General features: G+C 35.7%; 2 protein-coding genes across 2 annotated transcripts; one reads left to right on the top strand and one right to left on the bottom strand.

Moving 5' to 3' along the window:
- Positions 1-286: 286 nt before the first annotated feature.
- LOC140153326 (acylphosphatase-1-like) lies at positions 287-5,511 on the top strand. The gene is made up of 5 exons (XM_072176053.1): positions 287-515; positions 3,157-3,252; positions 3,773-3,789; positions 4,269-4,378; positions 4,855-5,511. The coding sequence occupies exons 1-5, from the start codon at positions 440-442 to the stop codon at positions 4,967-4,969; spliced, it is 414 nt and encodes a 137-aa protein (XP_072032154.1). The 5' UTR covers positions 287-439; the 3' UTR covers positions 4,970-5,511.
- An 11,652-nt stretch (positions 5,512-17,163) lies between these two features.
- LOC140152258 (eukaryotic translation initiation factor 3 subunit K-like) lies at positions 17,164-24,621 on the bottom strand. The gene is made up of 7 exons (XM_072174563.1): positions 24,566-24,621; positions 21,995-22,081; positions 21,261-21,381; positions 20,360-20,434; positions 19,509-19,575; positions 18,382-18,588; positions 17,164-17,358 (listed from the first exon to the last, which is right to left on the bottom strand). Exons 1-7 carry the CDS (start codon positions 24,619-24,621, stop codon positions 17,327-17,329), a joined length of 645 nt encoding a protein of 214 aa, XP_072030664.1. The 3' UTR covers positions 17,164-17,326.
- Positions 24,622-27,905: the final 3,284 nt, after the last annotated feature.

Genomic DNA, 27,905 nt, shown 5'->3' with positions numbered 1-27,905 from the left:
TCTGCAGCTAAATGTAAATTTTAAAGCAACTAATCTAATGTTAGTAGACTATTGTGAAAAATAAATGGTCAGTGTACTCAAAATACAGAATCATAGTTGTCGCAAATATTTTCAGGTAGTAAAATTTTCATTTGATAAGCTCATCATGATGTTTATACTTGATCGCTGAAAGACAAGCGATGGATTTTTGATCAATGAGGTAGCGCGTTTCTTGATGGTTTAGGAAGCTGATTGGTCAAAAAGTACTCGCTCGTGCCTTAGCGATCGAATATATAGCTGATATTTTATATCGTGTTATGATTGTGAACTACACCGAACGGCTGAAACGAGAAACTTCTTGAGACATTTGGCGATAGTATCAGCTCAAATAGCTGATTCCAGGTATTTCGAGGTACGACATGCAGCCATATGCTGTGCAGAAGGAAATCAAAGATGCTTCATGTATTTGATATCATACTTGCAGGATGTTTCATTGCAATTTTGTGTGCATTTTTTAACATTCAGCCTTGGATGTGGTTAAGCTTACCATTCTCATCAACCTCCTCTGCAGCATTACCACCACCACCTCAACCACCCGAACAATTTCAGCAGAAGCAGCAAGATCAATTACTCCATGGTCAGGGTAAGCTGACCATTTATAGACTATATTTTAAAACATGTAAACTAAAACTACACTATATTTACATGTATACCGGAAATTATTGATATTTGCTATGGGCTATGGCTATGCGCATTTGGTCATATACATGTAAACTATAAACTACACTATATTACATGTAACCGGAAATTTCATTTGAATGAACACAGCCTGACTTGCTCGAGAAACACTAGCTACGAATTTGCTCACGACCTTGGATACAATAATTAATAACAACCAATCAAAGATTTGCGATAGAGACTATGCTCGAACAAAGCCTGACTAGTGACATACGTAGCGTGATGATGTAGGTCAGCGTGTGCGACTTTGCGTACATAAACGCGGAAGTGAATTCAACCATGCCAACTCATGATGATTGGTTGTTTAATTATTGTACAACCAAGGTCGTGCGTTCGTATTGTACTCAGTGCAAAGTTCAGCTGTTGAAACTAGCTGAGCTGTGTTCATTCAATTGAAATTTCTAGTATAGTAGGCCTACTAGTGCAGTGTATTTAGCATAAATCATTTCAATAATTATTGATATTTGCTATGCGCATTTGGTCATAATTATGTAATATTAAAGTTGGTATGAAAAAAGTTACACTTTGCAAATTAAGAGAAAAGTCACCAATTCTGATTTAAGGGGGTACTACTCCCATGCCCAAATGTATTCCTATTTTTGCATCTCTCTTAAAATTATAGCGCATTGAGGACAAGTAAGATATGTATATTATAGGGGCAAGGACTACAACTACTGCACTGTAAATTTCATTTCAGCACAGACAACAGTTGTGGGGTTACAGTCAAAAATGAGGGAAAACCAATATTTGATCAATAAATCAATAACTACTTGCTTTGAGTTGCTGAAATTTCAGTACAGTAGTTGCAGTCCTTGCCCCTATAATATACATATCTTACTTGTCACCAATGTGCTACAATTTTTGAGAAAAATGCAAAATAGGCATAAATTTGGCCAGGGGTGTAGTACCCCCTTAAATGAACATAACTTTTATTCTATACATCCGATTGTAAGTGTAATTATTACCGGTAATAACAAAGCACATAATCTTACTTTATCAAAAATGTTATATATATTACTAAAATATTGCAGTAGCATAGTGTAAGGTACAGGCTGGTGTGGTGGATGCTGCTTGTTCTGGTGGTGGTACACAGGTGGTGGTGGTGGTGGTAAATTAATTTTCCAATTATTTGTTCATGTTACACATTATTTGTGCATTTATTATTTCTTTAATGTTTACTGAAATTGTCCTTTCTTGCACAACAGTATTTGCTGCGTTTTAAAAAAGGAGTATTTTGTGATTCTAGCATCCTCTTTTTATGTTTGAGTACAGATATCCACAAAAAAGTTAATTCCCCAAATTTCAGTTGATTCGGATTTCACATTTTAACCATCTTAATTGAATAGTTCGTCAAAGAGTTTCTCAAAGGCCCAGCGTGCATTAAAATCACACGCTTTTTGCGCGTCATTCAGGTTTTTTTCCGCTGTTTTATTTTTCCAAATCCACCACACAAAAATCTCATGTCTGACATCGCCAGATGTCATAATAGGCGAAATCGTAAATCTCAATAAAATTGTTCATCTTGACCAAGGTGAAACCTCAAAGAGATGCAAAGGTGATCTATTCTTGTCAAAAAGCTTGTCCCACAGATAAAGAAAAATAAAGTAAAAAAAACCCAAAAAACCGCATTCCGCATTAGATTTTTAACTTGGGAAGGGCTTTGAAACAAACTATTAAATTAAGATGGCCTAACTTTATATGCATGCTTTTTGTTTGCATTGCTTCATAGGCCACTCGGCTGTAATTTTGTTCTGTTTTAACATGAATAATGAATCTGCAAGAAATATTGTGCACACAAACATACAAATAATATAGCCAGAGGTTAAAATGATGATTGGCGACTTCAGGGCTCAGTTGTGCTGTTAACTTTTCCTGTCCCAGGTGCAAACTGCCTGTCTAAAATGACAGGTGGATAGGTGGCTAGCTTGCACCCTGACAACATGTATAATCCTAGACTAATCCTTTCTTAAAATACTAACAAATTTCTTTTTTATTTTAATATAAATTGATGTAATGTTTTTGAAATGATATCTTATATGTAATGCACAATGTATATCAGCAGATAGGTAATGCTGATGGGTTGGTGCCATGATAGCTATAGCCAAAATAACAAATTCTCGATCATGAGAGGGTGTACCTTCTGCGTCAGCGTACTTTTCATAGAATAACATGATCGCGCGACCTGCATGACCGAACCTTGACCTTGCCTAGCAACGACCGTGTGATCGGCCAATTCTCATAAGCTGTGTTTGCACCGTAAGCGCCGGTCTTTGCGTAGTACGCTCGACGCAAATAACTGTGCGTACCCAAGTTGGCTCTCATGATCGAGAATTAAATATTTTGGCTATATTAACCGCCTGCTTCAAGCATATTGCATTTGCTCATGACTTATTGTTAACAGTCGATAACTGATTAAATGTGCCCATTTTGTTTTGGTAGAGGTGAAGGTACTTCAGAAGCAAGAAACTGAAGAAGACAATATGGCTGGAAAAGCTCTCAAATCAGTAGACTTTGAAGTGTTCGGTAGAGTTCAAGGTAGAGATTGATATTACATTTACAATTACTGTACATAAAATTGTTACACAAGACTGAAATTAAATTGATACTTAACTTTGCTTAGTATGCACTCATTGAATCAAGACCTGCAAAAAATATTATAACCATTTGAAAAAGCTAATATTGTTGTTACTCCAGGGGACTTTTCATGAATTACATTGTACTGTGTTTATAAATTGAATATTTTTGATTGAACACCTTCATGTTAGCACTTTTAATGTGGAACTACCAGAAATATTTGCTCAGCCTCAACATATAAATTACATCAGACAAGAAATGCCCAAGATTATAGTATGTTTTTAAATGTATATTCCAAAACATAGCAATGGTTGATCTGAAATGAGAGTCCATCCCAATAGAATTATCTTGAATGAAATTTAGTACCGTATTGTAAGACACTTACATTAAAAAGACAACTTTATGACTTTATATCTTGTCAAAGTAAAGTACCGTACATACATTATGAAATGATCTTTAATGTCTTTTTTTCTACTTTCAGGTGTATTCTTTCGTAAGGTGAGTACATTTCAAGTTTTTGTGATCTTTGTCATGAAAAGCATGACCATCAGGGCTTGTGTAAGTCATTTGAAATAGTGCTTATAATTATTAATTATGTTATGAAAGTGAAACTAAATTTTGCTTTCAAATTTAAAACCCAGATCAATTATGCCCCCCCCCCCACACACACACACCTACCTATGGAAGATACCACTGGAATTGACAGGCAGAATTCACATGTCAGCAAAGCTCCTACCGACTGAAAGATTTTCATGCAGGAATTGTATTATTATTTTGTAGTAATTTCCATGGAATTAGAAATATTTTTATTTATGTTCATACATGTTTTGCTTCTTTTGCTGCTTTTGATGTCTCTTCCATACCTTCCATCTGGAATCTATGCTTAAAGTTCCAGCTGGAATTCCAGGCCTACTCTCAATTCAAATCCAGATCCTGATCACAATTTATATTCTCTGTTTTTTGTTTCCCTTTTTCAGTTCACAAGAGACACAGCCAAAAAGTATGGACTTGTAGGCTGGGTTAAAAACACAGGATCGGGAACAGTGGTAGGAGTAGTACAGGGGCCAGAAGATAAAGTAGATTTCATGTAAGTATTTAAATCAAAAGGAGGGGACAGTGGTGGTGCCACGGGGGGATGCCGTGATTTATAGTTTTATGACTTATCTACAAATTTGGTGGAAATTTTGACCTGGTATATTGACCGTCCAAATTTCTATACATATTGTAAATGGCTCCACTTTCAGATTCTCAGCAGAACCTCCCCCCCCCCCTCCCGGGTTGTACACTGATTAATTGCTTCTTAGTTAATTGAGTGTTTTGGGTCAACTAACAAGTTGTGTCATACAATGTTCAAGTAGTTCTAAAATGGCATGAATTATTATACTTGGTGCATTTATAAAAAGCAATGATTGCAATCTCTTATCAAAATTTAGATACATGAGTACACATTAGACCATATACACTGATAGTCTCCAAACTTGTAGCTTTTGCAAGCCCACCAACACACATTTTGACTAATCGCATTATTTTACTGTTTTTGTCACATTTAAATAAAACAAACAGGAAGAAGTGGTTGAAAACAAAAGGGAGTCCAAGATCCAGGATTGACAAGGCAGAATTCAACAATGATAGGAATGTACAGAAAGCAGACTTTCCTGATTTCAAAGTTGTGAAATAATATTTGAAACATTTGACTTTGTTTCAGTGTAATGCAATAATATGAACCAGCTATATGAGATTCAATATACATGCTTTCGATTTATAATCTTACCGAAATAAGAGTATGATGAACTAAAATCCTTAAAAATGTAAATGTTTGGCTGATGTCAATGATTTTAACTTTTGTTAATTTATGTTTTTGAGAACATATATGCCGCAGTACAGATTGAGACATTGCAATTATCAATTGAGGAAACTCCTGTAAAATGAAATCTTTTTACAGGGTTACTCTATCAGACACCTTAAAATTACTTTCCTTTGCTGAAAGTTTAAGTAGGCCTACTTGTGGTTTATGCAGAATTGTATGCAAAATATTTTAAATTGTCTTTGGCTCTCAGACTACTTTGTACAAAGGGTCCACTCAGGCACTGGTCAGTATTGAACTGCCCATTTCCATGAGAATGCTTCTATAATACTGTGCTGGGTTAACACAAAGTATAGGCCCAAATTATTCATTTTTTATTCAAAATAGTTGACTCTTGGTTTAGTTTTAGAAACAAAATGATCTTCCATTTTACATTGATTATTGTGTGACCCTTAAGGGTATCCGTAGGGAGAACACTTTGTTTTACGGCCAGGTCTGGCCAGGTGCATGTTTGTTCGCAGTCTACAGGTGTAACTAGGTTGTTGTATATTCTATAATTTTCCTGGTGTGTTAACTGTGATTACATCTAGACACCAGTTTATTTTTTATTTGAACGGGACCCTAATTTAATGAGAAAAACGCCGAAAAAGAGAGGCCCGGCAAAAGCCGATTTGCAGACAATTTTGTAGCTACAGACAGCTCAGTATTCCAAATAACAACTACGGAAACCAATCAGTGCCAGAAGTGTTGATTTATATTTCATCCACTTAGATTTGGCTTAACCCACTAAAAGGTAAAACTTTAAGGCTGATCATTTTAATTATAAATGTAGTGTGTGTGTAAAAGTATATTTCTCAAAATGGAGGAGAGCGCCTATGACTATTGTCCGCTCTGTCTACATGGTCTATGATAATTATTTTCTTACCGAAATATATTCACTTAACACAGACCACGGTTGCCAAACAAATGAGGGCAAACCGCTGGTCAAATCATTGAAATATTTTTTATCAACCGTTGATTTCTATGAGATAAAAACTACCAGAAGTCGCGTAAGCCAATGTTGAGAAGTCATGCAATATTTTTCTTAACCATCAATTGGTGTCTATAGGACAGGAAATTGTCGCGAGGAAAATCTTCAAAACTCATCCTATTGACCTAGGCCTATTACATCGCGGGTTTGGCAACCCTGCAATATATACAGTTATATAACATCGCACCCCATTGTGAGGTGAACGAACTGAATGTTGACATTGTATTCATGATTTAAAACAAGAACTGTCTTTAACCAGACAATGCGGTTGGTATAAAACATAGCGTGTGATATCATGATATCAACTTCAAAATCTAAAAACAAAAGTAAAGAAATAATTTAGGGCTTAAATAAATAAACAGCGACAGCAGGTGCTATCTTGTCAATAATGATAAGAGGAACATGAAAAAACCAGCAGAGAGCATGCACCCCAGTAAAGAGTTAAATAAAGCAAGGAAAAATCATAATGTGCAGAAGGCCTACTTTTCGGATGATATTCACAGAAACAAAAATAAAGAACTAAAGATCTAAAAACAAAAGTAAAGAAAATGAGGGCGAAATAAATAAACAGCGTACAGCATGTGATGATAATTATACACTTCGACCAAAAATTAAAAAAATACTTAACACGCGACATAAATAAACAGCCATCTATCAAGAATGACAAGAGGAACATGAAAAAAAACCACCTAATATATGAGAGCATGCACCCTAATAAAGAATTGCTTTAAAATAAAACAATGAAAAATCATGACATGTGAAATGTATGTTGATACACTTATAAATAATACTCAAGGGTGAAATAAAAACACCTTATCTACCGATATTTCCACAGTTAAACATACTCAGTGATCACTTGTACTAAAACAAAAATAAAGAAATACTTCACAAATGATAAGAGGAACACATAAAAAATAAATAAGGGAGCATGTCCCAAAAAAAATTAGTAAAAGATAAAATAATGATAAAACGTACAAGAAGGGGCAAAATATGTGTCGCAAAAACTTATTAAATGCTCATTTGCTCTAAGATATTTAATGTTTGCAATTTACTCCTAGTTTATCATTTATTTATTATTTATCTAGGCTTATATATCTTTTATTTATTTATCTATTAATTTATCTATTTATCAATTTATTTCAATATCATTATTATTAAACAGAGGGCGTACGGTGACTGAAAAGATTAGATGTGAAAATCTATCAATTGTGCACAAATAATAATCAGAGTTTTAAGCTTAAATGCAATAGCCAGAAGCACAATTGGCAAGTGGAGTACGGAGAAGTCTAGCTACACCCGGAAAAGGGAAAAAACAGTATTTGAAACGAGGAAATGTGCAATATGACTTAATGTAATACATTAGAAAAGGCTTAAAAGGCAACTATTAGGCCCTGATTCATATTTAATCATCATTTAGGCCTGTAAATTAGATTGTCTGCGTAAATTTAGCAGGATCCGACTTTTTATGACGACTTTCAAAATGTGTTACATTTCAGAAACACCAAGCTGTTTGTGAGGTGGCGTTAGCTGTATGGGTTATAGGTTGAACTTTTTACAATATTTCTGGAAAAAAAATCCTGAAATCCATATATTAATTTTTACAATGGATGTCGTCAACTGACCTTCTGCTTGCAGAAAGGGGAAGTTTTGAAGAACTGAGTTGTTTTCCCGGCCGCTGTCTGTAAAGAAAGTCAGTGGGGGTTATTTACTGGTGTGCACCCTAAAAGGCCCTTGTCATAACCAATGGTGGCGGCATGATTTTTCCCGTGCATGAGGGTTTAGGGAAAATTAAATTATATGTCTAAACTTGAGGTTGCATGCATAAAACATGGTCTTTTTTTAACGCATGTTTGGGGTATTGAAATGATATTTTTTTGGCTTGCACAATCATGGTAAAGATCCATGTCATACATAAGAGATTATAGGACATACAATACTTGGTAGGCCTAATGATAATGCGTAAACTTTGTACCTGTTAGGGAACTGAAATCAGACTGAAAACACAAACGTCATTCGAGGCTCTGTCTCACCAGTTGCATTTACAAGGCCCTTGTTATAAGCAGTGGTGGCGGATGATTTTTTTCTGGGGGGGGGGGGGAGGGGTCACACAAGGTTCTGAACAGAAACGTCACATACGGACCAACCCACACTACCGAGAACCGCGAATGCCGAGAACCGCGAAAGCCGAGAACCGCTCTAGTTCAAAATAGCATTGGCAATGTTTGATTTTGGGAAACATTTTTACTCATCCATGTAAAGTTTGTTTGGCTTATTCAAGACGGAAATTATTCGCTTTTGTTACTGCTTATGTCAATAAAGTCCTAACTCACATTTGCGTAAATTCACATAAGAGTGCACCAGTCACGCATTACACAACACACAACTAGCATAAGCATTGCACCCAACTGCTAGCATGCCATTCTATATCAGTATAATGTGTCTTACTTTTAGGGTCAGATATCAAAAGAAAATTGCACAGGGTTTGTACATTTCTTGATATTTAATAAGGTCTATTACCATGAGTACATGTATATATTTAATGAAGTTAAACATTGCATAGGAGAGATGTTTGTGAATATTTTTGATACTTTAATGCAGTGGTTATTTAATTTTTTATATTGTTTAATTTATTTATTTTATATTGTTTGTACAAAGTTGAAATAATATAACAATAGGCTTCCTGGATATTGTTAAGAGTTTGGCAGAATGGTGACTTGTCTTTTTGTTAAATTCATGTAAAGCATGAATTCTTTTGAATTAGAGGGCAGGGAATCAGACGGTAGTGAGATAGAGGGCAGCATATCAATTATATAAGGTGATTCTGTGAATGGGCATAATAAGTGAGTTAAAGAGGGCAGCATACAGGGTTAGTTAATCCTGCGGTGCCGTGCCATCTGATCCCTGTTCTATTCAAGAAAATGTATGCGTACATGAATTTAACAAAGACAAATCATTATTTGTCATTCTGCCAAACTCAATACAATCAGTATGTAAGAGGTGAGAATGAAGCAAACTGCAGTGCATGATGACCTTAGTTTAACGGAGCTTCTTCTAGGAATGCTTCATTCTCATCTTATTAGTTTTGAAGCAAAAAGATAATGTAATTTGTGTGTCATTTTCAGTACTCCTTTTATTATTGAGTGATTATTTATTTATTCATTTATATTTTGCCTGCACACTTTAAATCATGTTGAATCCTTAAAAAATATAGCCCTTATCAGGAAACATACTTATAATTTATAATTACACCTTTCTCATAAGTAACACTTTCCAAAAAAAGTCTTTTGTCACTTTAGCATAGTTATGAACAGGGACAGGCGATTTGCGCGGAACTTTTTTTCCGCGCAATTCCGCGCAATTGGCTATTTTTTTTCCTATGGGCAGGGATACATGATTTGCACTGAAAAAGAGTTCCTCGCAATTTGCTTTTTTTCGCGCAATAAATCGCCTGTCCCTGGTTATGAACCAAAATTATGTTGTAAAATTGGAACAGGTTACCTCAGGCATGTGTTGCCATGTTTAAATTGATTTTTCCCATTTGGGAGCATTTGGGCCTGATTGGGCATTTTTTCCTCGATTTGATTGAAATTCATTCTCATGCCTGATATGAGCTTTCAGTGTGCGATTCACATCTACATGACTGATTGAATTTTCCATGTTTTGAAAATACAACAGTTATTTGTAATAATTTAACACATGATTTATTTCACTTTACAATGCCAAAAGACCTTTTCAGTAGGACTTTTACGAAAAACACTAATCATGCGCGAGTACATTCAACCAATCAATCTGTGGTGATTTGAACATGCATTATACCGCCACAATGTACACCGCGTCCAGTATGCTGCATAAAGAGCAACATGGTACATGAATGGTGTGAACAATCATACCATGCCCATATCCACTGAACACACTGTTGCCAGTTTGTGATTGGTTATTTCATGTTTTGTTTACCTTGTGCGACATCTTTCTGCACAAATTGCAAAAGAGTTCCAGTCAGCTGCTGAAGGGTCTATTTAGTGTATTTAAGGGGGTACTACATTGTACACCCCTGGCAAATTTTGTGCCTATTTTTGCACTTTTCTCAAAAAATATAGCGCATTGGTGACAGGTAAGATATGTTATATGGGCAAAGACTACAACTACTGCACTGAAAATTCAGCAACTCAAGGCAAGTAGTTATTGATTTATTGATCAAATATTGGTTTTCCCTCATTTTTGACTGAACTCCACATCTTTTGTCTGTGCTGAAATAAAATTTCCACTACAATAGTTGTAGTCCGTGCCCCTATAATATACATATCTTACTTGTCACCAATGCGCTATAATTTTTGAGAAAAATGCAAAAATAGGCACAAAATTGGGCAGGGGTGTAGTACCCCCTTAAGGTAATATAGTTGTCTGAAATACATGTATGGCCACAGAGAGATCACTGCCAGGCTTTAAATGAATTTATAATGCCTTGCTAGCATGCAGCTGTATTATGCTGTTAATATTGCACATGTTAAAGAGAAGAAATTGTCACTCTGAGATTTTATAATAATGAGAATTGTTCATGTCTGATCTTGAGCGTTTCTCTCTATGCACTAGGAAACACTGGCTTCAGCATGAGGGCAGTCCATACAGCACCGTATCCAGGGCCGAATTTCACCATGAAAGAGGGATTTCAGAACGTGAATTCGCTGGATTTAGTGTTTCAGGTTATTAACAATAAATGCACCATATGAATTCCTCATGGAGCATTGTGTATGTTTCATACTATGACATCTCTTTGTACTGAAATGGAATCCATCAGATGAAATATTTGTGATATCTCATTTTTAATATGAAGTTGAGACTGGGGTCAATATTTACTTCTTGGAAATAACTATACCATAGTGACTCTGTATTGTATGCTGTTGTGCCTTCTAAAGAGAAATTTGTGCAGACAACATAGCTGGGAAGAGCCATACATGTGTGACATGTCATGTCAAAAGGAGACACTTTTGGGCAGGATCGCAAATGGAGAAATAGCCAAAAATCTGCCAGGGGCAAATTTTTTCACAATTTGGGTTTGTTGTGAATTTGTGTATTTTTTGAGACATATTTCTAGGTAATTCCTACTCTCAAAATTGTCAATAATATTTTTAAAGTCCGATATTTCAATTTCCAATTTTATAATACCAATACAATACTCAATATCTTCGCTTAGGAATCTCCGCTGTATTTAAGATGTAAAAACCTCAAAATTGATAACCTGCCCAAAGTGTCTCCTTTTGACATGACATGTCACATATATCAGTTTTCTCTTCAGATTAGAGAGATAAATGGGCCTGTGGAACAGCATCTATGCAAAAAGAAAATAGACAGGGTTTCACGGTTCCAACTCTATCATCCATCCAACAAATCAATGTGTAATGTTACAGGTGAAATGCACACAATTTGATTTGTACAATTTGAAATTACTTAGTCGGTAAACACAAGTAAGATTTAATCTTTCCCTAGAGAAGTCCTTTTCAAAAACTGAAAAGGACTTCTCTAGAGAAAGATTAAATCTATTCTTACTCACTATTTGAATGGTCTTATTAGTTTATGCAACAGTTAAAGCTGTGTAAAATTGCTTCTCATTAACTGAGGGAACAACCTAAAGGACTGATGATATCCTATGAACATAACTACGTCCCCAGAGATACGCTGCTGCCCAGCTACTTCATTATGGTACTCTTGAGTACACACACTAGTACTGCATTTCAATGTACACTCTAGAGTAGCCACATAGTAGGTGGATAGCAGTGTACCTCTGGGGTCAGCACCCGGGATCAGCATCAAGGAATCTAGTTGTGTACAGTTAGTTTTGTTTCATAGGTGACCCCTTCCCATCATCTGTAATGAAACCAAAAGTGGGTCAAAATAACATTGGATGTTTTTTAAAGAGCATAGGAGAAATGTAATCAACATATAGGACATCATCAAACCTTTTGGTTGTTCCACAATACTGGTACTGGATTGGAGGTTTGAAGCTTGAACACACCAGTAGTGAAGGGGAGTAGTTGGAAGTTAGTCATGTGTCCATGCTTGCTACTAAAATATGTGGAGCTAGCAGTTAATGGAAATGGCGCGAAGGTATCAAATTCATATCATATCACCAGAGATATTTGTGGAATGGTGTCAAATTCCCTGCAACCCTTGAACATGAAAATTCCTTTTGGCACTCCCATTAGAAAAACACAACAGAAGATCAAAATCAATGTTTCTTTCTGTCTCCCAAAGAATACAAAATCGGTGTCCTATTTATTCAATCTGGGGGTTTCCTAAAGATTGTCAGTCCTGAAAAGGGTGTTGAGGAACCCTTGCAATAAGCATGGATACCCATCTTCTTAATTAGCCATTCACTTTCAAATATCTAACCCTGTGGGATAGCTTGATCTATTCAAAAACCTGCTGTTGTGATGAGTTCTTCAAACCTCTTGCCACGGTCAGACACATGTCCATTTCATTTTAATTGTTGTCAAGCTGAGCGAGTGATATTGTCAGGCAACATCAATTTCATTTGCCCCTATTTAATAGACTGATATGCTGCAATTAAACTCCAATCTGGATTTACTGAGCCTGATAAAAGAATTTATATATGCTGCACTAAGAAGTTCCAATTCTTTCATTACTTGATTGTAGCAGACAAGCCAATGTCAATGGACAGTAATTAATAATTTTCCTCACAAAATGTAGTCCAGTTCAAAAAATGGTATTGCACTTGTTTACATGTAGTTGATTTTACAATTATTTACAATTATTATATTTTTTAATTGTAGAACAGACAATGCCCTTCTTGTGGCTGTTAATTTTGGTGTGTTATTATTATCAGCTCGTTGTTTTGGCCATGCTACTTAATCTAAAATGCTTTTGCTATATTATTCATTAAACATGCTGTGAGGAATATAGTATATTTCCAATGATTTATAATAGCCAGTTAATTTCATTGCATATTCATGCATGGGCATGTAACAATTACTGCAGGTTTACGCATACCCTCAATTTTTGAATCTAGCTGTGTAGAGTTAATTGGTCCACTTGCTGGTTTGACTCAAAGCTACTTGTACAAAAAAAACCCCACAAAACAACCATTAAAGTAAACCTTTATTTTCACAAAAGTGTACCATTCAAAGAACCTATGCCTATAAAATAAGTTTGTTTCTCTCCAATTGTGTACAAATTATAGGGTAAAAATATTGCTCTGGCTCTCCACAAAGCCATATAATTGTACTGAAAAATAACTTTTTTTAGTTTAATTGTTAAATGTTTAAAAATAAATATTGCATTCCATATCAGGTTGCTGTTTCTGATAAGCATAAAGCATTTGAGTCAAACCAAATATATTTTCAATATACTTTAATGCTTAAGAGTTTGTATTTATACAGATTTGTCTTATTTGTAAAAAAAGTTGCCTATCGCACACAAAACACTTTTGCAGAGGTACATCATCTGTGTAAACTGAGCAGACATGAGGATATCATCAGCAAGATTACCTCTCAAGTAGTGCATTGTGGGATATATTGAGGGGTTAGTACAAGAAGGATGTGTTATATTTTTGGATGTGGACAATATAGAATGCCCAAATTGTCAAATATCTTATGGCAGCTATTGCAAATAGGGTATTATAATATGGAGCTTTTAGCTATACCACAAATTTTCAATACTGGATATACTGTGCAAAATATTTTGATATTGAACGGGCGCGCACATTTGCATGCGCAACTCGTAGTGTGTTACATGGTTTACAAATACAAGCGGAGAGACCAAAGCAGGTGTAATTGATTGAGTTACGCAGGTTGTTGTTTTGTACTGCTGGCAAGTGACTGGTTTTCAAATGACACCATTTTTTATATTTTGGTCCTCGAAAAAGCTTCATATTATGTAATAATAGTAATATTGGACGCTTTTCCGTGTGAAGAGAATATACTGTTTCATGGCTTGCCCCGGGGGGGGTACTCAGTACAAATGACCATACGGGGACGTGCCGCAAATATGGGTAGCATTTTCAGCCTTCTGGTATAGCAATGACCCCTTTTTCAAAGCCTATTTTGGTATATGAATGGGTCCTTTTTTCAAAATTTTCTCAATTTTTTTCGGAAAATAGCCCAATTTTTCCTTAATCTAGCCAAAATTTTGGGAAAATTTGTAAAAATTTTGGGAAAATTTGTAAAAATTAAGACAATTTGGGTTAAATTTGGCCGAAAATGTTGACTTTTGGTATATAAATGGGTCCAAATTTCTTGAAAAATTGGTATATTTATGGGTCCACTTTCAAATTCTCAGCGGCACGTCCCTACTAAAACCAAACTTGAGTACCCCCCCCGGGTGGCTTGCGCAGTAATTCTCATATCACACTCAAAGCCATCCAATATTGTAATACTTGTACCAACCCCTCAATATGGAAAGTAATTGGGCATGCAGGGCAACTTCTATTATTCAATTTAATTGAGGATTTCATATAAAAAATGTTAACTTGCTCTGAAAAGTGTTAATGTTTTATACAAGTGTGTACAGTAAAACATTTTGTCTCAAAACAAAATATAAGTGAAAGGAGTATCTGTTGCAGCTTCAGTTTTTCTTAAATTTCCTGAAGAGTATCACCATAAGTTCCACTTTACAACTTAGAGAATTATAGAAAAATCATTTAATTTGTGTACATCGTGGAACATACTCTTAGCATGGGCGTAGTAAGCTGTTGTATGCAAATAACCTAGGTTTGTGACAAGTTTATTGTTTGGCATAGTTCTTCGGTTTTAAGCATTTATATTTAGCTGAACTGTATTTCAGGCTGCTTTATTACATACATGCATGTGTTGTATCAGTTTTCTTTTCATATGGTTTGTTACTTCATTTAGGCTCTACATCAAAAATCAAAGAATCATACTAAGTTTATAATATTTTGCTGAAAATGTTATAAAAATTGGATATGTACATGCATGTTTATTAAACCCTTACACACAGCTTAAAATTGTTTCAACACATAGATTTGTCTTTTTCTTCAAACTGATGGTACTAATCTGGATGGTCACATGATGTCACAGTCTTGGTGTCGCCATTTGACGAAACTATTGGTCATTTATCAGAAGATACTTATAGTACATGATAGGACTCATTTTGCTTGAATGCATCACATTGTACATAACTGTAGCACTTGTAAGATCCATTATTTGCAGTTACGACACATCTCTTGTGATATGAGTTTCACACATTTCATGAAATAAACATTGTGACCACTGACCAAGTAATTACAAGCTTCCAAGTGACATTTGGTCATTTTGAGATATATTCTGTAACAGGAAATTATCGCAAGGTTTTTATTCTTGCCAGTAATTTCAGAACCTTAAATTGAATACTTGTTACCCATAGGCTTTATTGTGTAACTGTATGTGGGGGCATTATGCTTAGTTCAACATAATTTTAAAGGTAATTCAGATTTAAGTTCAATATTTTTTATTGTGGAATGTTTTATCTATATTTTACCAGTATTCCGATAAATATATTTTGTATTAGTTTGTACAAAAATAAAGTCAAGAGTGACTATAACAATGATAATGAAGTCGTGTGTTTTTTTTTTATATTTGTACTAATAAGGTTACTCTGTCTATTATGAAGTACCGGTAAGTTCAAAGTTGTTCAAGACCAAATGGTGATCAGTCAGTGACAGAGTGAACTGGGACAGGTTAGGGCCAGATGTTCAAGGCCAAATAGTGAGGGATTCAAAAAATGTAGACATTGGCAAGTTTTGTTAGTCATAATCATCATTGTAATGTTAAATTTATTACTTCATTTTCAATAACACATTGATCATGATTGTATCCTAACATGAGCACTGTAGCTTAAAAAACCTTACCTCACATGCCAAAATCAAAGTTGCTATCACTCCATAAATGATACCAGCTTGACTCGGCTGATAAACCAATACTATACTTGTTTCACCTCCAGTTTGGTTGTGATGTGCAAGTGCTTATTTAACTGGTTGCAGTAACAAATTGCGCATACTAACCTAATTATGTAGAGAATGACTGTATACAGTAGTATACACACTCGCAGAGGGCAGTATATATTGTGCAATTACCATCGGCTGGAGATCACCAAGATGCAACAGCTTTGAGTACTAAAAAAGCAGTGACATCGCTACCAAACATGAGGTGAAAGGAAGTTTATTTAACCAGAGAAAGAACCACCATGTTTACCAGCAGCTCACGGAGGAGGGGAAAATGGTGCCCCTCTGAACTTAACTGTTTTCTCTTCGACTTGCGGCAGGAAATTTATTGGTTCATTCTAGCTGATAAAGCAATAAAAGCTACAATGTTATACATGCACAACCTTAGTAACACTTGTGCATTCATATACCAATAATCATTTGATCTGCTAGCCAAATATGACAGTCCACCATTTCTGACCTATATGGATGACTACATTTGCATAGCATTATGCATTGAGTCAACTTCCTCTTACATTAAATTCTTTGGCTAAAAGTGAGAGGTGTCTCCAAGAAAACTTTGTCAGCTTTTGACTTGCATCTTTAGATGTCAAATATCTGCTTTATTTCTCTTCCTTTTTGTCCTATCACGGTAATACTAGTTTGATACAAGAAAATGGTAATACTTTTTTATTCAGTGGCATTTACAATATACTTTTGGCTTGCATACTTGTGTGTAGGGCATACCAAACTGCATTATGGTATGTTTCACCTTTGAGAAAAGAAACAAGTCAACTGTTGTCTTTCTCTATTGCTTTCCCAGATAGAAGGTACATCTCTGACCTACAAGCAAACCTAGTTAATATAACATGAAACTGAAAATAAATAATTGAATAAAACATGATAGAAGCATTGAAATAACTGAAATTCAAGCAAGTTACAGATTTTTACATGCACTTGGATGTTGGAACACCTGAATTATCCGACATCACCGTTGTAAGTCTATGCAACTTCTTGTGGCAAAGATTTGAGGAAAGTTTAATTGTAGGATGGGAAAAAGTTTAGACATCCAAATTTACAGTGTTAAATGTCTTCAATGCTTATGATTTGTAAAATGTTCAACTTGGGAGTATGTTAGGGATAAAAAAAAGTAAAATGTTGGTAACAAATAGTAGTTGTACATGACTTGTATGTGACAAACAGTTGGAATCCAGCAGTAGTAGACACTCGATAATGATGATTCATTGACAGTAGCAGCACCAAGATGGAGTTAATTGGTAAGCTTCATTACACTCCCTACACCTGTAAGATAAAACACAGAATGATAACGACTATTAATTTCACTTGTCTAAGTCAAGATGTAATATGAGCCACTAGGTGAATGCCAGGTGGCGAATGGCATGATAGTGCCGGCAACTTGTGAAACCGCCCGGCCGTATGGCATTTTCCATATACTCGGTTAGTTTTGTGGGGTTCATTATCGAACCCCAACAGTTTTAGCATGTATTTATATTATTTATTAACATAGGCCTATTTGTTTGTGATATTTCAAGCGCTTTTAAAATTTCAAAATAATCCCATTCAATTACACGGTTGACGATGAAAATTTACTGAATTTAGAGAATGCAATGCGACCACCACCTGGTGAATGCGGTACATAAACATGTGATATCAATTTGATACTATTCATGAGTTGATTGGTTACAGTGGCATCACATGATATCGCCGCCACTTTCACATTTGTTCCACTACACCTAATTGCAAAGACCTTTTGCACTCCCCGATTTGGTGCAGCTAACGGTGTAAAACATGAAGTCAGGCTCTGATTGGCTAATTGAATCATGTCATCATCACCTCATTTGATGAATCTGTGAAGAACTGTGTTACGCAGATTGTGACCTAGTTCTTTTTACGCGATCGGTCGGTCAGTGTGAAAGGTCTTTGAAAAATAGTGTAGCACTCAAGTATTTAGTTATGGGCTTCATACTGGTGATATTACAAGCATTATTGCTCTATTTGTTGACTTCACACTCTCTACCAACTAGCATTTCGCTTAATCGCAAATCAGTGGGGAAAAAATAGTAAGTGTACAATACAAAATACGGATGCCCAAAAATGAAGCTTATAGTAATGTGTGTAGGTTTCTGAGAAACCTTTTTTGGCCTAACTAATAACCCAACATCATTTTCTTTGCAAAACCGGTTTAATTTTGAACCATTTCCTATGTCTACATACATGGTTTTATGAAGTCAAATTTATAGGCCTACATCTACAGGAGATTTTTCCTGCCCAGTGACAATATGGGTCTATATCATGAATACTTACTTTCAAAGCTGATCTTCTCTGTGATATTCTTGGTCTTAATACTCTCCTCTTGATTGGCAATAAATACCCTGTCCCCCGATTCTGTGGCTGTCCAACTGTATTTCTTCATCCATCCATTAAGCTCAGCATCACTGAGGTAGCCAAGAAGGTCTTGGAGTTGGTTGCGCTCTATTGTCTGGTATGTGATACGTAATACATGGCAGATGTCTACAAAATGAGAATATGTTATACATGAATAATTATTATTTCATATCATCTTAACTTGTAACTTGGTTGAACCACGACACAGTGATGGATTTACTTTCCACAGCACATCAGTACACCGGAAACAAGAATATGCAATCCTTTTTGTCATAATAAACACATCAAAAGAAATAAGTCCCCCTCTGAACATGTCGTCATAACATTGTAAGGTTTCATTTTGTACCAATAAAACTAACTTTGAAATAATTATATGACTGTTTACTAAGTGATGTGTGAAAATGAGAGATTTCCATGATTTCAGGGCTGAATGAGCCTAAATTGAAGGCAAAAACTGCCCTTTTCAAAAGTCACAAAGTAGGCCTATGCTTGTCACAAAAGTTGATTCATGGCTTGTTACTAATGGAAAACCCCATATGTTTGAGTGCAGTTTAAAATCCTCACCAAGTGAGCATTTACTGTAATGTGTATCGATTCTTGATCATTCAACCATGCAAATCCCCTTGGTGCAGAGTTCAGCACAGTGAGTTGTAAGATGGGCAGTTCCATTCCTTGTCCCAATACGCATTGCAGTTAACAAGCATAGGCCTACTTTGTGACTTTTGGAAAGGGCAGTTTTTGTCTTCAATTTGGGTTCATTCAGCCATGAAGTCATGGACATCTTTCATTTTCACAAAACACTTAGTAAACAATCATATAATTATTTCTAAGTAAGTTTTATTGGTACAAAGTTTTACTTTACGATGTTATGACGAGGGGGACTTATTTCTTTTGATGTGTTCATATAATATAAAGACCTCACAAAAAGTAACTAAGCCATTATACACATGCCTATAACCTACTAATTGTATGGTATTTGAAAGAAAATTTTAATGAAGGATATTTTGACACCTCTTGAGTTACAGTAAATACCACATGCTACTTACATTTCCTGATGGAATCTGAGAAGCCTTGGATGTCTGCAAACAGGTGACCCAAACTCTCTATATCAGCCTGTAATTAAAAATGAAAATTGTTCATGAACCCATTATGATAAGTACTGAAATACAACACAGCTCCAATACTATGAATTATGTGTAGTACATGTATGTATGGTCCAAGTATGCTACTATACCCAATATATTCCAGATTTTTAACATCAAGAATTTGCTGTTTTCTTATGCTGAAACCATGCCCTTCCAATGAAACAAAATGAATTCTCAAACCGAATTGCACATATATTATCTGAAACTTGCAATGTTTATCTGGTAAGACCAATAGGTTACAGAAAACCTGCCCATCTGCTGAAAAATGAGCCCATCACCCATCCCAAGCTTGTCACACTTCATCCACGACTTCCTGGCACACATAGCTACTCAGTGCAACACAGCCTCATCTCCAAAATGAGCAACAAAGATAACCCCAATAAAGCCACAGACCACTGACACATAGCCCTATATACAACTTACAAGGCCTATGATGATGATTGAGGCAGATTTCTTTCAAGAAATGTTTCACAAAATGGCCAGAATGGAGATGAGGAGATGGGGTAACTTCAGAGGGAGAATTTTTTGCATAATTGCCATATCTGATCTCATCCATGAGAATTAGGATCTGCCTCCAAAATGGTCCCCACTTGGCCTCCACCAACAAATATGTTTATGCAGAAAAAAAACAAAAACCTGAGTGATATTACATAATGAATGCTATACATGATTACACTGTACATCTGTCTCATTTGATTTTAAATTATACATAAATTAGAAAAATGCAAGATAAAATTATGTTTCTTACTTACCCAAAACCTCTTGAACTGACATGTTTCCAGGAGGTTTGAGAGATAAATTATGGTAACTATGGGTTCTTCTTGTTGCTGTTCATATCAAATTAAGGAACTTAATATTTTACAAAAACTGTACATACACATGTTTGGGGAACATATGAAATGGGTTAATGCTTAATAGTTTACCTAGTGATCCCAACCCTTTGAAAGAGAGATGAGCTCTTTGACCTATGAATACATGCAATGGTGACATTTAACGGAGGACAGATGTTGTTCCATGCCTGTAACTTGCCTAATATCGCTTGTGAGCGACAAAAGAAATGGAACTGGCGATAATATTTATCATGAAGCAACGCCGGTTATGCTGTATGAAAGATACACAGAAAATACTAAATGTTAAACTGAAAAAAATAAAGCTCATTTACCCTCCAAAGTTCTTTCAACAAAATGAAACTAGTAACATTTTGATTAACTTTTCTTGTTATTTGCCTTCAGGGGTCATAATTTGGCCCTATTTTGTCTTGTTTACTGGTGTAATTGTCCAATATCCAGCGCAACTGCCACCTTGAATTTCAGCGACTGGTATTTTTTATAGTATTTCTCAATATTTTAAATATCCCTAAAATCATGAAAAAAGTGAGTCCTGGTATGAAGGCCATAGTGAGTTTCGGCTAAATTCAGGTGCACCAAGACTCATTTTTTTCTGAAGTTTTTTTAATTTTTTAAAACTACATGTAGGCTTTCTAAACTGGTAGAAAAGCTGTTAATTTCACCTTTGAACACAGGAAATCAGTAGTCACAATTTTCACCTGAGTGAATCGCATCATGCCACTTACACCATACATCTATTTTGCAAGTTAAAGGTAAAACAAGTACTACTTATTTCTTGAACAAAACATGTTCAAGTAAAGGATACATGAACTTCATCAATGAGACATTTACAAAGAATAAAGTCTGTGTGTGGTAGATTGGTGAGAGCCTTAAGCAGCACTTGTCCTGCAAACTCAATTTTGAAGTGTGCTGGATTTAACTGATACCTGCAAATAAATGAAACACATGAGATCATTGTTAATTAATTTCTCATCATGTATTTGCAAAACAAATACTGATCAAGCAATTGCATCCTCTGATAAAAATATGGGCTGGTTTTATTAAAGCCTGCCATATTGTAGCATTTGTTGAGGATACCCTAGATATTTTTTTAAATTCTGATTTTTACATGATTGTAATGTACTTTAGTAAACTAAGATCACTGAAAAAATCAAGTAAGTCGAGCCAAAATTTTGAATAAGCCGTCTGAACAAGATGGTTTATTATTATGATGGAAATATTAGTTGAACATAACACAAGCGATGTTCATAACACAGTACGTACACTGTGTGCGGGGTGGCCATTCACACACATCAAGGGGCCGCTTTGGTGCTGGTAGTAAATCCCAATTTTCTTTGAATGATCTGATCTCCCCAAATGGCACTGTCAGTATTCCTGGGTCAGTTTTACGAATCGCACTCGATTTATCCAGCCAATGCTTGGTCCAATCTGCCAGATATGAAGGCGATTGGACTGTATGAACTGAATGAACATATCAGTTTTGTCACACAGATCAACAGCATCAACTCGCATTGCATTATGCATATATAATCAACTTACAATTTTAAAACCGCAAGATTTGCTTCTAAATCATATGCATTCTCTCTGCACTGGATTCCAACGTATCTTTCTAGTTTTCCAAGATTTTCGGGTTATATCTGTTGAGGAAAAACGGAAATTGAACTAGATTAAAATACATGCGTATGATGCATTGTACATAACCACATTGTCAAAAACAATCAAGTTGAACCTTATTGTAAACACAACAATGCTTCGCTATGTGTACCAAAACCCCTATTATTGCTCCATGTTTAAAATATGGCAAATTATTGCACAATCTGCAATTCCATATGTGTGTCCTATTCTCTTATCACAGTGATTCTCATTTTTTTTTAATTGCTAAATACTCAAGTATTTGGTTGTTGCTTGAGAAGTCTTGCTACAAATTTGCTTCACATTCGAGGCTAGAGACCATTGCCTTGGAAATCTAGTCAGATTCGCTGAAGCATGACACTGTGTAAAGCAAGTTCAGAAGTAAACACAGCCGTTCACTACGGGTGATTGTATCAAAAATGTTGCTAAAATGCACTTCAACAAAATTTTGGACTGTTATGTTCAAAACAGGCAATCTTTACTCAAAATATACAGTTGACTGATCAAAATAACTTTCATTCAAATTTCAACATTATCAGAATAAATAACATCTGTTGCAAAAAATGTCACCGCTGACTGACCCCAAAAAAATAGTCACATACTCTAACATCGACTACGTAACTATCGTGTGCAAATTCGAAGCTAGTAGAAAGTAGTAGAAAGTGGAGACAAGATTTTTGAAAACAAGGCGGTTCTTGAACCACGAGTTTCGCCTGCTTTCGCGACAGCCTGCTTTTGCGATTACTTTTGGTAGAGGTAAATGAATTTGGCGGTTCTCGGCTGGGCCGATTACCTTAAAGTAAACACAGCCGATCAAGACAGGCGATTGCATCAAAAAAGTTGCTAAAATTACACTTCAGCAAAATTTTGGACTGTCCAAAATAGGCAAATCTTGCTCAACACAAAAGATACAGTTGACTCATCAAAATAACTTTCATCCAAATATCAACATGCAACATTAAACAGAATCAATAAGCTCTGGTGAAAAAACTTGCACCACTGTCCGACAGAAAAACTATCTAGCAAAGCACTCTAGCATCGAATGCGGAACTATCATGTGCAAATTCGAAGCTAGAATTCTAGAGTAACTTATACAAATAGCTCGGCGTGGTCTAATCTAAAACAACTAGTCAAAAGATCGCCATTGCTGGCGTGTCTGATCACTCTGGCAGGCGCCATTGCTGGCGTGTCTGATCACTCTGGCAGGCCCACAAAAATACTTTGCAAAAGTGAGTGACCGACCCCTTATTTTGCCATGCCTAGTCCGAATGAATAATCAGTCCCAATACAAAATTTCCTTACTGAATACTGACAATTAATCTACACTAGCGGGACACCCGCGCTTCGCGCGGGTCCCCGCTAGATGAGTAAATGGGAGCGTTCTCTCAAACAGGAGGAATTACTGAACAGGTAGACTCATTGAAAAAGTAAATCTTATTTTTTCTAGACCTGTACCTAGTTCCAGTAACTGTAACTCGTCATACCTAGTCTATACTCACAAATTTGAGGTGATTGATCTACATTGATCTCATCTTTTGGGTGAATTCAAAATTTCCCGAGTTGGCAAAACCTGCAATCTTCATGGGAGTAATTTACTTAGTGCAAAAGTGGTCAAAATATTGCTCTGAAAAATTTCTTGATTTTCATGATTTGGATTTATCATATTGAGCAGCATTCTACTTGTGATGTTTCTCCACTGTGTAGAGAGGGTCTACACTACAGCATCTCTGAGGTAAAACTGACAAATACAAGGTATATTTCTTGATGCTTGAAGTTTGGATTTCTAAAACGTACAGTGCATCCCTATGTACCGCTGCAAGACTTCAGGTCCGTAGATGTCATTATGTTTATGATAAAGACTGAAGTCGTGCTGGCAGGACTAGACCTGTACCTTCTTGCATTTCATGTTTAGCTTCTTTCTTTCTTTTCAGTTTCTTCTACGTTGGCCTATCCCCCCTGCTTTATATGCGAACCTGAGGCTGTGTACGCCGTGCGTGCAAGTCAAGTGGCGCACGTCGTGTACGCCGACGACGGCGCGGTTTATGCTAGACGTGTGGACACGTTTGTTGTCATAGGCCGTAAACCAACAACCGCTATAATATAATTGCCCGAAAACCCCACTTTCTACTACTGATTTTGAGGCCAATTCTTGACCGTTTTCAACCAAATAAAGTTTAAAGTTCCTGTATATTCCCCGATCTCCCGTATGAATTTGGCGACATTGGATCGAAACTGACGGAGCCTTTGATTAACCCACCCACATAGTCACAACATTCCCCTATTTATAGTACGGTAAGATTACAACCATATGCCCAAACTCACGTTGCCTGACTGCCGAATTCGACAACACTTCGTCATGTGACCATTACCGTAGGGCCATTTTCACTCACTTAATAAACCTTGAACAGTGGAAACTATTTTCAAACCCTTCGTTACATTTGTATCGTTGTTTCAATACAACAAAATTGAAATACATACCTGTCAATTCCCTTCAACATTGACGAAACTGTAGCTCTTGCTTCTTCGAACGCCATTTTTATTTTATAGCAGATCAGTGTTGCCAGCCACAATGTAGCAAATTCGTGTTGCCACATGAATGCTGCACCTTCCCCCGTGTGATTTTTTTTTTTTTTTTTTTTTTTTCTACAAAAGGCAAAATAAAATAGCATCCTTTTTTTATGACATTTTTCAGTAGATATCCACGAAAAAGCTTATTTCCAAAATTTCAGTTGATTCCGAGTTTGCGTAGTTATGCATGATTATGTGTATTACATTGCTCCATAGACAATGCGTTGAATTTCGTTCTGGTGCACCAGAACGAAATTCAAATTTGGCGATATTTTTGCTAAACGAATTAAGGGATCTAAAATGAGCGTTTATTGCGTTTCGACAGTATTTTTTGTGTGACATGAGAGCACCTCAGACCTATCGAATTGCATTCTGAATACGGAGCATGTCTTTCTGATATCAAATAATTTTCATTTTTTGAAAATCACAATATAATACAAATTTTATGACAAATTATAAAAATTTGTTATTTTTCAAATTTTTGATATATAACAGTCCTCGAAGTAAATTATATAAATCTAAAGTCTTAATTCTTAAAGTGTATGTAGCAGGGAGGAAAAAGCCGACAGTCAATTGAAAATTTTGACCTTTCATATTGAAGATATGGATTTTTTTCCAAAAAAAAAAAAATAATATTTTGGTGTTTTGGGAAAAAAATCCATATCTTCAATACAAAAGGTCAAAATTTTCAATTGATCGTCGGCTTTTCATCCCACCTACATACACTTTAAGTATAAATCATAAGATTTATAAAGTTTACTTCAAGTACTGTTAAATATCAAAAATATCAATTTTAATGATTTGCCATAAAATGTGTATTAAATTGCGAATTTCAAAAAATCAAAATTATTTGATATCAGAATGACATTCTTCGTATTCAGAATGCAATTCGATATGTCTGATGTGCTCTAATGTCCCAAAATAAATACTGTCCAAACGTTCATACCCCAGCCCTTAATCTGCAAGAAATATTTGGTACATAAACATTATGTAGCCAGAGGTATCCAGTGGTGTAAAAATCTCAACTTTTTTTGGGAAATGTGGGGGATGAGGCTGTGGATCACGAAATGCCCCTTTAAAATATAGTCTCAAGATTGAGAAAAAAACCCAAAAGTGGCCTAGATCTACATTTTTGTTAAATTTCATGTTTTGTTTTATTTTTGTGAGTACCGTAGACCTACAGAATGATTCCGGGTAGAAAGATGGGTGATTTGAGTTTTGGGTAGGCCTACTGACCATGAACAGGGGTGTCAGAAAGTTTTGGCACATAGAGGGGAGGTGTAATCACTTTTAGCAACATTAACATACAGGGGGGGTCATAGAATTTTCAGACCAAAATAGGGGGGTTATAATTTTTTTAACACCCAAAATAGGGGGTTATAGAATTAAAGTGCTGGTGACTCAAAATTTTCGCGCGTGCGTGCATTCTTTAACTTCGCAATCGAAATGTGCATACAATCTATGCAAAATTTTTACACGCTCCGCGCACCTTCTTTACACTTACAATAAAAATTTTAATGCGCTCCACGCACTTTCTTCACTTTTAAGTTTTGACGCGCTCCGCGCCTTAGTTCCGGCAATGAATAATTTTTCTTGAGTCTGTGTAGTTGGAAGGGGGGGGGGGTCATAAAATTTTCGACCCGCGATAGGGGGGTCATAAAAAAATTGACTCCGTTCACCAACATATTTGGGACCCCCCTTCCGAAGAAAATGCCAGCCCCAAGGGAGTGTTCATAAATAGGCCTACTTTGGTGGGGGGGTTGGAAAAGTTGGAACCTCGGACATCAAAATGTTTTTGATTCCCCTAAAAAAGGGTGGGGTTTTTTTATCCCCCAGTTTTTATGGTCTAAAAATTTTTTGATTCCCCCCCCTTCATGTCCTAAAAAAGAAACAAAAAATGTTATTAACAGTGGCATAGATTTCTTTTTGAAATTGGGGTTGGAGAAAATTTCTTGAAGTCCATTGAATCCAGCATTTGCCGACAAAATAAGTAGGCCTATATATATGATATGGTGATATGGCACAAAACATTTGCCACGTTGAAGCTAAAACTGGTGTTGACTATGCCATAGTCGACTTTTGATAAATAAAACATGTTATTAATCATGATCAACCCCCGTGTGATTTACGCCTTATGATAAGAACAAAAAAATATTTAAAAAAAAACTGGTGTTGACTATGCCATAGTCGACTTTTGATAAATAAAACATGTTATTAATCATGATCAACCCCCGTGTGATTTACGCCTTATGATAAGAACAAAAAATTATATTAAAAAAATATGTGTACGACATCAGATAAAGGTATCATTCAGTAATAAATGTGCAGACTTTCAAGCAAAGATTCAAGTCTTAAAAATATTGAGCATGTAGGCCTTGTTAATGATGTATTTCTATTTTACTTTGAAAATTGTATATATTTCTGTATTTTAATTTTGTATCTAATAGTTGTATATTTTATATAAATTGCATGTTGAAAACTGTTGCCTTTTAATGTTATGTAAATGTATTGCAGGGCCCCGTGTAAGACCAGCTATCGGCTGAATTGGGCTACCCTGGATAAATATGAATAAAATAAATAAATAATAACTCAGGTACCGGTAGGGGGCCTACCGGTACTTTATATAGCCTTTTCAGTTTTATGATCATTCAATATGAACATTGCGGCTTCTTTCGTTCCCCTAGTCCTTCCCACATTCTGAGCCGGGCACATTTATGCGCACCCTTTGTTGTTTTTAGACATTTGTGATGCCACCAGAATCTCACGGGACGTCGATACCAATTGGTCCTGTCCAGTATTTCTTTAGATGTAGATGTAGATGTAGGCTTATGTACCGGGTATCTATCTGGTTTTAAGAAATTGATCAACAACAGTTATGGTTAAAAACGGACTTTTAGCGGATATATCTCATAGGTTTGTACAGGGCCCAAAATCTACTTGGCCTGAATTTAGTGTTATTTTGTCAATACGATGGGATGTCCTATGCCGCCTGAGACAGGGCCTGAGACGAAACAAAAATAGTTGAACAGCGCCATCATTACAAATATATTTCTAGAAAATATTCAGTTCTTAAAAATATAAATTTTGATATCATTTTTTATAATATCTCAGTGGATAAAATCCAGTACCTTTTTAAGTGCTTTTATCGTCAGCTTTACTTATGTGGCTCTTACTTTTGCTGTTTTCTGATACCAGATAATTATTTTAGGATCACAAATAAAACTCAATCAACGTCACAACTTCCGGGTTG

Source organism: Amphiura filiformis, chromosome 5 (assembly GCF_039555335.1).
Source record: "Amphiura filiformis chromosome 5, Afil_fr2py, whole genome shotgun sequence".
NCBI classification, from domain to species: domain Eukaryota; kingdom Metazoa; phylum Echinodermata; class Ophiuroidea; order Amphilepidida; family Amphiuridae; genus Amphiura; species Amphiura filiformis.
This window is presented reverse-complemented; position numbering and strand designations above follow the sequence as displayed.